Here is a 12,210-nt window from a genome sequence, read left to right as displayed (position 1 = left end):
AAAAAAAAAAAAAAAAAAAAAAAAAAAGAACATTCAAATGTGTTCCCAACATTAAAATTTACCTTGAGAAATGAAAACTGCTTTCATTTGAACTAAAGGACCTGGGCAAAGCCCTCCCTGTATCTAAAACCCTCTGCAGGAGAATTGCTTAAGACACCAAGCAGCTGAGATCACTTTGCTTGGTATTTTCAGTTAGTTCTTTTGTTTCCAGACTTCGAATTGCTGTAAGTAGGTCAGTGTGACCTGGAATGCTTTCGTGCACAGCAGAACCTTACCCTCCTTAGTCAATAGGCTGACAAATGCTGCGGATCAGAATCCCCTGTTGTAGTCAGACTTTTCCAGAAGCAGCTCTCTGCAGACACTTCCCGGCTTATACAGGTGCAGAGGCCCCTCTCCCAACCATTATACTTTCCTCTTGGCATCTAAAATCCAAACTCCTGAACTTAGCATCTATGCCCTCCATAGTTTGGTCACTTTTGAGCTTAATTTCCAAGGAAGACTAAGATTAACTGTCCCCAAAACATACCCAGCTACACACAAACACACGTTTTCCAACCACACTGAATCACTCTGCTCAAGAAACACATCATGTGGACTTCCCTAGTGGAGCCGTGGTTAAGAATCCGCCTGCCAGTGCCGGGGACACAGGTTCAATGCCTGGTCCGGGAAGATCCCACATGCCGCAGAGCAACTAAGCTTGTGGGCCACAACTACTGAGCCTGCACTCTAGAGCTCGCGAGCCACAACTACTGAGCCCACGTGTCACAACTACTGAAGCCCGCGCGCCTAGAGCCTGTCCTCTGCAACAAGAGAAGCCACGGCAATGAGAAGCCCGTGCACCACAACAAAGAGCAGACCCCGCTCACTGCAACTAGAGAAAAGCCCACAGAAGAAACGAAGACCCAATGCAGCCAAAGATAAATAAATTAATTAATTTTAAAAAATATTAAGAAAAAAAAAAAAGAAACACACCACGCAGACTTCCCTGGCGGTCCAGTGGTTAAGACTCTGAGCTTCCACTGCAGGGGGGGCAGGTTTGATCCCTGGTCAGAGAACTAAAATCTCGCATGCCCTGTGGCATGGCCAGAAAAAAAAAAAAAAGGGAAACACACCCCGCACCTCCCTGTCACTTTTGCTCCAGCTGCCCTTTGCCAAGAGTGCCCTTCACGTGCCCCTACCTGCTACAGTTCTGCCTGGCCTGACGCTTACCTTGAATTCTGAGATCGCCTATCAGCCTTCCCAAGCTCCCCTGATGAAATGGAACACTGCCTTCCCTGCACTTCCAGAGTGCTTTTCTCCCACCCCGACTTTAGCCTCTGCCACAGAGTCCTCTGCCCCGATGGGTGGCCTGCTCAGCAGGCAGTATGGAAGGGAACCAGCCTGGGCTTTCAAACGAGGCAGCCTGGGGCTCGACTCCCACCGCTCTACCACTGACCAGCCCCACTGAGTGTCTGGAACTAACACTTTAAAATTAAAATAATAGTAGCATCTACCTAATAGGAGACTTATGAGGATTAAAACATGAATTGCTGAGCACAGGCCCTGGTGCATCACAAGCGCTCAATAAACATCAGATCCATCAGCACCCAGCAAAAAAGAAAGACAGAAACATCTGATGTGAACAGCAGGCAAAATGAGAATTTAGGAACTTTTGATTCAAGGTCAACTTCTGTTGATACTTACTATGGAGCCAGCTGCATTCAGGGAGCCTGCCAGCTGATAATTAACTTCTGACATCCAGCACTTCTTGAATAGGTGGTATAACTCTTTGGCTATCAGCTCAGCCGAATTGAAGTTTGGCTCATAAATGACACTAAAATGTAAGAGATGCAAAAATGGAACACACTATATTCATGAGGAGTGTTTTACCGTCTTGTGCTTCAGGTTCTCAACTATCCTTCCCTCTCCAAAAACCAGAGGAGGTGTCATACAACAGACCGTGCATCAACTGCCCACCGACGGTTATCTTACTCGACTCAATGCCTCCACGCTCAACAGGGCAGCTTGTATTTGTTGAGGGTACCAAGGTGGGGAGGGGTGGTGAAAAGAGCACCAGATGTAGAGTCAGAAGACCTGAGTGCAAGCCCTACCTCTGCTATTTAACAGCACGGCGTCCTGAGGCACATCTCATCCGAACCTCAGTTTCTGCATCCATAAAATGGGGTTTAAGAAAACCCACCCATCCCCCCCATGAGGATAAATGAGAATGTGTACAAAAGTCTTTGAAAGGGGCTTCCCTGGTGGCGCAGTGGTTGAGAGTTTGCCTGCCGACGCAGGGGACACGGGTTCATGCCCCGGTCCGGGAGGATCCCACATGCCGCAGAGCAGCTGGGCCCGTGAGCCATGGCCGCTGGGCCCGCGCGTCCGGAGCCTGTGCTCCGCAGCGGGAGAGGCCGCAGCAGTGAGAGGCCCGCATACCTGCTCCGCAACGGGAGAGGCCACAACAGTGAGAGGCCCACATACCACAAAAGAAAAAAAAAAAAAAAAAAAAAAAAAAGAACACTTAAAAAAAAAAGTCTTTGAAACACTCTAAAAACACTGTAGGAACTTTAGTAGTGACGGCTTCATTTCTAAGCAGTAATCCTTTTTATTGGAACTGGCTGAATTTGGCCCAAGATGTCAGAGGCCTGGGGTCTACAGTGCCTCAGAGGTGATGGCCTGGGAGTCTGTGTGCAGATGATACCTCTTAGAGGAGCTGCAGGAACATCCACAGGTCTCTGTGGTATTGCTGAAATCTCCAAGTTCTGTGGGAAAATCAAAGAAAGGGTAGCAAGGTCTTTTAATCTGTTTCACTTCATCGTAGTCAAATTTATGAGAACACAGAAATAGACAGCTGCCTGCATCTCAGAAAGGACCAACTATTCAGCATCTCCATACTTCACATTCTTCTGTGTTTCTACTGTGAGACTACAGCTAATGACCAAAGATGGGATTTCAAAATATGCCCATCTGAAATTTCATCAAAATATAATTGAGGCGCCAAACATATCGGACCATAACGAGCACCTGCTTTTGCATTCAAATCTACAAATGAGATGAGAGATTAATATCGAGACATCGTCTGATCTTGGGAGGAGCTTCTCTGAATGCCACGTAAGGTGGCACTGTGTGTGAACAGTGTCAGTATGTATGTGGGGAGGAGGGTACCTAGTCACAGATCATGAGTTTCCAAATCTTACCTACGATAACGAATTCATCCAAGTCACATTTGCAGTCCTCTTTCATCACATCACAGCAAGTAGGTGTTTCAACCACTGGGCTGACCTGTAACACAGCACAACCTAGAAGAAGAAAGGAAGGATATTTCACCAGCAAGAAGAAAAAGGAGTGCCCAACCTGCAACACCTAGCTAAATCGAAATTGGGGAATGAAAGGGCTAGTTGATTTTTTTTTTATTTTAAAATTCAGCTATAAGAATTAAAAAGTACAGGGAGCTCTTTTTGTGTTGTTCTTATATTCACATGATTAAGTGAAACAGACTGCTGAGTCTATTGGGGTCCATAGGAGTATTCTGCCTACTTTTCTGTAAGTTTGAAAATGTCCATAATACAAAGTTTTACAAAATGAAAGAGGGGGGAAAAACACTTTTTTTTCCACAGTGAGGCAAAGAGTATAGGTGACAAACATTGTACTGGGTTGAACATGTCCCCCAAATCATGTCTACCCAGAACCTGTGAATGTGACCTGATTTGGAAATAGGGTCATTGAATTGTAATCAAGTTAAGCTGAGGTCGTACTGGATCAGGGCAAGCCCTAGATCCAATACGACTGGTGTCATAAAAAGAGGGAGATTTGGACACAGACGCAGATATTCGGAGAAAGAACATCCTGTGAAGATGCAGGCAGAGACTGGAGGGATGTGTCTACACACCAAGGAACATCAAGGATCCCCAGCAACTGACAGAAGCCAGGAGACAGGCGTGGACCAGAGCCTCTGGAAGGAACCAACCTTTCCAACAACTTCGTGGCTGACCTCTGGTCTCCACGACTGTGAGAGGATAAATTTCTGTTGTCTTACGTCACCCAGTTTGTCATATTTTGCTACAGGAGCCCCAGGAAACTAATACAAATACGTTTATGCTTTTCTATCCCTAATACCAGTTTGGGGAATTATCCTAAGAATGTCATTAAACAGAGGAAAAAAAGTGAAAGAGGAAGGTTTTGATCACAAAGGAGCTATCTGCAGTCCTTTTAAAGTGTCAAAATATTGAAAGCTACCTAAATGCCAAAGAATTGGGAAATGATTTTGCAAATCATGCTATTACCTCAAGAAACATTCTCACTGAAAAATGTGATCATTGAAAAACCATTCTAGCTGGGGGACAATCAACTTCTCAGCTTGCTTTCCTCATGGGTTAAATGCGGGCAATTTCACCCACCTCTGCGTTTCTCATACTCTTTCGATCATGGTCAGCAGTAACATACAATTTACATAGCAACCAAGTACAGGCACAAAAATAGACTTAACTGATAAACTTCCAGGAAGCATCCCTCACCCTGTGCGAGGTGCATGCTGATACTGTCTAGATTTTTTGTTTGTTTTTAATACTCTCTTGATCAACCTGCAATTTGTTGAACGCCTGCCTTACCTCATGGAGTAAACTCTATGACCATAAATGTCACAAGAGTGATAAAAGATAAATATTTTTATCTGTGTGGTAGAAATATTTTAAAATTTCATTTCACATATTCATATTTAAAAAAAAATTTCAGCTAAGCATGAGCTTCCAGTCAACCATTCAACAAATATTTATAAACTATTTCAGGCCAGGCACTGTATTGAATGCAAATATAAATAAGACAAATTCTCATCTCTCAAAGAGCTTAAGATCTCATGAGGAGGCTGAGACACCGACACACTTAACCACAAGAAAGCAAGGTGTGTGTCCTGGACCTTCAGAAGTTCAGAGGCCAGGGAAGCCATGCACACAGATAATCACAGAGCATCCTGGAGCACAGCTTATGATTCATTTCCCATGAATGGTACCCCTGCCCTGGGATACAAATCATGGAGCATGCCACAGAGCTCGTAGTGGGAGATTGCTTTTGAAGAATGGGAAGGACGAAGGAACTAGTGTGCTGTTCCTGGGGAACCGGCAATCCAGGGGAGCCCAGGGAAGCAAAGGGAGGGAGGCAGGAGCTTATGAAAAATGTCTGCCAGCGAGTAGCACAGGCTAGTAAAACCGGAGCCCATGGTACAGCACAGAGAAGCAAATGGCAGGAGACGTCTGTTGGAGAGGCAGGGAGCAGGTGGACCCCAAAGGCTGAAATCCCAGGGTAAAATGTGGAACAAACTCGGCAGGCCATTTTAGAGGATCAGAAGCTGTGTTCTAGGAGAACAGATGTGTGTAGAATCAATGAGGGGAAAGAGGCTGAAAGTAAAGAGAGAAAATCAAAGGCTGCAAACATACACAGAGGACCTAGATGCAGCTGTCACAGAATGACTGGCCAGAGGCTGCTGTGACGGTCCAGGTAAAAGGTGGGACTGGAGCACAGGTGGCAGGATGTTGTATCACTGTTAAGTCAGGACTGATATTTTTTCCCTTGTAGAAACAGGACAGAGCATGGGCATGAGGAAGAAAGAAGAGGCACAGGTAGAGCCCCGTGTACAGGACTATGAATCCCTTCTTTTCTCCTCACGGGTGGCCTCAAGGGGGACAATGGTCCATATCACATTCCCCGGCTCCGCTGGCCACCGCTGGCTGACCAGTTGTGCAAAGCAGGCCCAGCCAGGTGCTGTTCCCTGGGCATGTGGACTTGGGGTCCTGCAAGGCTAGGTTGAGTTGTGAGACCCTGACTGAGCCGTGAGACCCTGACTGAGCCATCAGGGGGACTGCCGAGCTGAAACCAGATGCTAGGGGGAGGGTAGAAGTCTAGCCGCAGGAAAAGGAGAATGAAACAACTGCACGAAGAGAAGTAATGAGAAGCCACAAAACCCCAGAAAAGACAGATGCCAGAGCTGCCTCTCTACTGGTCAGTTCTGTACTGGCCACCACTGGGTTCGATGAGGATGCTTTGTATTCTTTTTTTAAAAAAATCCCTGTAAATTTGAGCAAGGTAGTATATTCGACATCTATTGATCGTGCACCTGTTTTCTGCCAAGCGTTGTGCTACACACGGAGCCGGTGCCTCCCTCGTCACTGGAAGGTTCCTGATTAAGATGCTAAGTAAAGGCGGTCCCATGGGAAAGGAGGCTTTAGTTTTCATCTTTTTTTTGAAAGGAGGGGGGTTGGAAGGGAGTGATAGATGACTAGTTTAGACAAGTTAAGTTAGTTACCTGCCCACCAGGTAAACACATTCAACAGCTCCCAGGCTTGTGAAGCAAGCCCTTAGAAGAGAGGTGAAAGACTGGGAAGAAACTGGGGAGATATCAAGGGAGAAGGAATAATGGAAAAGCATTGCAGTGGGTGAAATCTCCCAGGAAGTAAATATAGAGAAAGAATCTAGGACTGAAGCAGGACTCAGACTTAGGAAATGGGAAGAAAATGGTTAAGTCCTAACTTCAGTTCTCAGCTTAGGTCCCCTCCGGTCCAGGAAGGCTCCCTGGATCCCAGATTAAAGAGAGATGCCCTGAGCCCGTGACTCGCCACGCTGGGCCCTTGCTTCTGTTAGTCCAGTGATCACGCATCCCTTTCTCAGCCTCTGCTCCGGCGTGACAGCTCCCTGGGGAAAGGAGCACATCCTGTTGCCTGCGGATTCCCAGCACCCAGTGCATCATGGGCTCCTTGTTATCGGGATGAGTGAAAGAGGACTATGGGGTGGGGGGGGGGCGGGGGGGGCGGGGGCCCTGGGTTCTCGCCCGCCAGTCCTCCGCACCCACCCGGGCGGGGGGGGCGGGAGGAAGCCTGTGTAAGAAGAGGGGTGCTGAGTGACAAGACAGAGGAAGAGGGAAAGCAGGATGGTGCCCAAGAAAAAAGCACATCGATTTCATAACTGAATGGAGCACAATGACCAATCCCAAGCCAAGCGGCAGAAATGGTGGGCATCGTACAGGTTACTCCAGAAGCTTTAGACAGAGGGGATGCACGTGGCAAATACAGCAGGAAGCTTTCTCATATTTGCCCCACTTGCCTTCAGAGCCACTGTTGGACGAAGTGGAAGAGCCAGATTCCTGCTTTATGTGGCTATAAAACAACACTTCCAAGTCTGCCGGCTCATTCCCGAGCGACCTGCTGGCCTCTCCCATACTCCAGGTCTCTGTGTGCTGTTGACTTAGAATACTACACTTCATATTCTCCATGACTGATATAATCATATCTGCAATGTAAAAGTGGGTATTTTCCTGCAGAAGAAAAGATGATCAGTTAAAATTCTCACAAGCATAATCAACTTTTTTTTTCCACTGAGGGTGTATTAGATTGAAAAATCAAGAAGTCGTATTTAAGTGGAGTTAATGCGTAGACATACAAATGTTTATTTAACTGTGTTATCATAGGTCATTACATCAAGTACAGCCCATATCTTCCAGAGACAGAAGATTTAGCCCACTGCAACCAAAAGATGACCCAAGTTGAATTTCCTGTGATATGAAACCCTAGACTGGTGGTGCCTCGGTGGGAGACATCATTCATCAATCATGGAAAACTTCCCAGCTGAGTGCACACACTACCAATCAAATGCTGAAATGAAACTTATTTGCCATGTCTCATCCAGTGAAGTTTCCAGACTGAAATCAGAACAGCACATTCTAAGGGATTAACACTCTCGGAGGTTTTAAAAAGAGAAAAGAAGCTGTGTTCACCTTTTCTACATCCACAGGGAGCACAAATGCCTCTGGTGAGAAGGAATTTGAAGAAACCGTTCTTCCACCGACTTGAATAGCACCTGCCAATACAGCAAGTTATTAAAAATAGAGAAAAAGAAGTTCAAAGATTATCTAAGAACAATTCTAGGGAGTGGCTTTTAAATGCTGTTTTAAAAATCAGCACAGGGTCTTCCCTGGTGTTCCAGTGGTAAAGAATCTGCCTTGCAACGCAGGGGACGCAGGTTCGATCCCTGGTCGGGGAACTAAGATCCCACATGCCGCAGGGCAACTAAGCCTGAGCACCACAACTACTGAGCTTGCGCGCTTCAACAAGAGAGCCCGCGTGCCGCAAACTACGGGGCCCACACGCTCTGGAGCCCGTGCGCCATGAGCCACCACTAGAGAGAGAAAACCCACACGCCACAACTAGAGAGAAGCCCTCGCGCTGCAACAAAGAGCCTGTGTACCGCAAGGAAAGATCCTGCATGCCGCAACTAAGACCCGATGCAGCCAAATAAATAAATAAATACAACAAGAAATAAAATAAATAAATATAAAAAATAAAAATCAGCACAATTCTAGAATAAATTAAGACGACAGGAAAAGAAAGACCCTTCTGATGGTAGACCTTGCAGATGGCAGAGGGTCATCACTTCTCCAAGAAGCTTCTGGAGTAACTTGGGAGGAATCCTCAGAGAAGGATTCCCAGAGAGCCATGGGGATGGAGGAGACCAATGAGGAAAGAGGGTAGAAAGAGAAGAGGATCATGGGATCTACCTACAGGAGATGGAGGGTGAGAAGGAACAGTCTAGAAGCAGGGCCTTAAGAATTGCGGGATCATTCCTCCAACTCACTGCATTTGACCTAAAACTTCCCGTTTACAGAGACAAAATCTATCTGAAAAAGGTCAGCACTGGTTCTCTAAAACGTTCTTCCTCCAGTCAAAAACAAGAAGCTGCAGAGGGTATATTCGGCTGACTCATCCATTCTGCATCCTTATTAAGCCACTCCATTACTGGCAATGAACACCACCAAGACAAAAATGAGGCCTGTCAAGTGACATCTTATTGCAGCTTGTAAGGCAAAACATTTCTGTGAGAGCCATAAGCGCCATTGTCCCAACCTGGTGAATCAGAACAAAATGCTACAGATGTTTTGAAGGCTTTACAGCTCTTGGGGTGGCAAACAGAGAGGCAAGCAGGATCTCTCCAACCCCTTTGCCTCGTCTTCAAGAACTCCACTGTTGCATGGAAAACTTTGGACCTCTTAGCTTCAGAAGCCATCTGGGGTGGGCAAACTTTTTCTGAAAAGGACTAGGTAGTAAATATTGTAGGATCTGAGGGCCACACAGCATTTGTTGCAATTACTACTCAGTTCTGCCACTGTCCCGAGAAAGCAGCTACAGACAAAACAAACACAACTGTATTTGTAAAATCAGGAGTCTGGCGGGGTTTGGCTACAGGTCATAGTTTGGGGACCCTGAGGATAGAGGAAAAAGCACAGAGAAAAGTCAGACAGTGGATTCCGGTTCCAGGCCCACCCCCCCCCCACCCCACCCCCGTTCACCAGCTATGCCTCTTCAGTAAAATTTCCTCATCCCTGGAATTGGGATAATTATTATTATTGGGATACTTACCTTACTAGGAAACTGCAGGAGATAAGGAATGTGAAACCATTTTGTAAAAGTGTAGATCCTATGCAGACAGAAGGAATTGTTTCTTACAGCCCCAGGAAATGCTGACAGGCTCAGGTATCTTTCCCTCCCAAATAATCTAAAAAAGGAAAACCCTGCTGCTGCCATTTGAGAGGCAGTAGATCCAGGAAAATCCCAGGCCTTGTGGCAAATGCCTGCCCTCCCCACTGCTGCCCCCATATCAAAGAAAGAAAGAACCATCTCACTTGGGACTTCTTTTTCTTAAGCCCATGGAATGAATCCCCTTACCAAGTTTAAGAGATACTCTCAAAAGACAGAGTGGTTTTTAAAGGTACTTAGATTGCTGGGAGTCACTGTTTTTGGACAAAGCGGCTGGGGTGCCTGTTTTCTTTCTTGGAGAAAGGATAACTTGAAATTGCAGAACCACTTCCTGTAGACGAGTACAAAAAATGATTTGGGGCAGGGGTACACTAGGCCCTACAGGTCATTTTCCGTCACTTTATAAGTTGTCGTGGTGGTGGCCTGCGGGAGAGAGGCCTTTCAATTTTCTCTGTTTTTTCCTCACTCTCCCCTGAGACAACCTAGTAGGAAACTAATTTCTCACTTTTCAACCAGTGGATTTACAAGTCACTCTTTTCCTGAGAGCTATCCGTCCAGGTGAGCGAAAAGAGAAAAAAGGCCTATAATCAGACTGTGCCATTTTGCTCAAATTTGGTTCTTAACTCAAAGTTAGCCCCCTGAAACACTGTCCAAAATCTGCTCTTCTTAAACTATTAATAATATGTTAAAGATTGTCACCATCTTTGACTTTTCAAAAGTTTCAATAGAACAAATAAACCCTGTATTTTAGGAAAGGGGAGGACTGGCTCCTGCTAGTGAGAAATAAATACACACACACACACATACACACACACACACACAGACATACAAAGGCAGACAGCTTTTAAAACTGTTTTGAAGGAAAAAGCTTCATTGACTATTTGAACTAGGATTCCAACAGAAATACACATTAATGCAAAGTGTGAATATAGGGCTTCCCTGGTGGCGCAGTGGTTGAGAGTCCGCCTGCCGATGCAGGGAACACGGGTTCGTGCCCCGGTCTGGGAAGATCCCACATGCCGCGGAGCGGCTGGGCCCGTGAGCCATGGCCGCTGAGCCCGCGCTTCCGGAGCCTGTGCTCCGCAGAGGGAGGGGCCACGACAGTGAGAAGTGTGAATATAGCATAATGAATATTTAAAAATAAACTAAGCATGCCACAAATTTTAACAAGAATTGCTAATTTATTGACTCTTGAGTGGCGTTTGGTATGGATTAGCTCATTTTAGGAATTTCAGTATTTTAGGAATATGTGTGTCACCTCATAGCCCTGGTTTTAAAAGGAAAAGGTTTTCTCCAGTTTGGAGGAATTGCGGTTACTGTTTTTAAGTCTTACTTTTTTTCTAGCCACACCCTGTCCAGGTAAATCTAACAGGGGAAGCGAGTTCCTCTCCTACCTCAGCACTGGTGTGAACCGGAGCCCACCCTGTCTGGACCACCTTCCATCACCACACTGAATGCAGAGCACTTCTGGTGCTCTCCTGCAGGGCACATACCTGCTCCAAGATGGCAGGTGACACTGATTATGAACTAAGTTGAGCTAAGATGAGATTTCCCTGCAGTCTAAGGAGAAGGGGAATCCTTGACTCCGCCCATCGTGACCCATTGTGCTGGGCCAAAGACAGCATGAACTGAGCCCATGCCCTGGATCGTGGGCAAAGTGGAAACCCAGGAGCTTTTCCCTTGCGAGGAACACCTGGCCTCAGCCCCGGGCAGAGCTGTTGTGAGGACAGACAGGAAGGAGGGCGGTCCCCACCAGAGTTACCTGCATCAGTGGAAGCTGTCAGCTGGGAAGGCTTGAAAAAAGCATTGTCAGCCTCACGACACGGCGAGGCAGCCAAATCATTCTTGGAGCTTGTGAACAGAGGCGTCCAAGGACGGCGTCCTGGGAGCACTGCCCGTTCTTCCTTTGAGGTAAGAGAGAAGTCACCGCCTTTTTCAGCTGAGCCCCGGGCAGAGGAGCTGCCCGTGGAGTCCACAGTGCCCTTTGACAATGATGTCTCCACAACGGAGTCCCCAAGAGATAACGGTGAAGGGCCCAAGGGAGAGGCAGCATCCCAGGCAACACGGCTCTCTCTGTTTCCCACTGCTGGCACCTGGGGGGGCGAGTCCTGCAGCTGTTGCTGCACACACTGGGGGTTAATCCAGGCAGCTCTGTGCCTTGTAAACCTGATGTTTGATGCGCAAGAGAGGTGGTCCGTGTCCAGGAGGCTGGGTGAACCATCAATGTCGCCAGGGTCATTGCTGATTCCTTCCCAGGGGTCCACAGGAGAGTCCTGCCGCCCCGCAGACTGTGACACCATCTTCGAGGCTCAGGGCTGGTGTGAATTCCCTTGTGCTGTTGGATTACGACCTTGAACTCAGCACCTGGTCAGCTAGAGGGCTGGGGAGCTTACCTGCAATGAGCAAGCATCATTCATGATAAACAAGGGCTCGATCATATTTTTAACTCCAAATTCTTTTAAGGAAGCAAAGAAACAAGAAATAAAGTTTGTACTTTGCCCTATACAACACAATACATTCCGCTTGGATTTAAAAGGAAAAAATTAATAAATGAATCAGCCATAAAACTAGAAGCAAACGTAAGGGATATGACATTGGGATAGGAAAGGGATTTCAAAGCATAAAAATATTATTTTTATACCAGGATAAAGTCGTATAAGGATACTGCTGATAGAAAAACAGGTAAAAATGTAAAACATCCATGCATTAAATG

At 46.5% G+C, this 12,210-nt stretch overlaps 1 protein-coding gene across 1 annotated transcript in view; it reads right to left on the bottom strand.

Annotated features, from left to right (window-relative positions):
- Positions 1-11,797, bottom strand: part of RUBCNL (rubicon like autophagy enhancer) — a 24,874-nt gene extending 13,077 nt beyond the window's left edge. Inside the window, exons 1-6 of the mRNA XM_007466470.1 lie at positions 11,260-11,797; positions 7,742-7,824; positions 7,072-7,282; positions 3,180-3,281; positions 2,684-2,744; positions 1,684-1,813 (exon numbers count right to left, since the gene is read on the bottom strand). Of these exons, the coding sequence (XP_007466532.1) occupies positions 1,684-1,813; positions 2,684-2,744; positions 3,180-3,281; positions 7,072-7,282; positions 7,742-7,824; positions 11,260-11,797 (1,125 nt within the window). The remainder of the gene's footprint in view (positions 1-1,683; positions 1,814-2,683; positions 2,745-3,179; positions 3,282-7,071; positions 7,283-7,741; positions 7,825-11,259) is intronic.
- Positions 11,798-12,210: the final 413 nt, after the last annotated feature.

Source organism: Lipotes vexillifer, unplaced genomic scaffold (genome assembly GCF_000442215.2).
Source record: "Lipotes vexillifer unplaced genomic scaffold, Lipotes_vexillifer_v1.1 scaffold384, whole genome shotgun sequence".
In the NCBI taxonomy this organism is placed as follows: Eukaryota; Metazoa; Chordata; class Mammalia; order Artiodactyla; family Lipotidae; genus Lipotes; species Lipotes vexillifer.
This window is presented reverse-complemented; position numbering and strand designations above follow the sequence as displayed.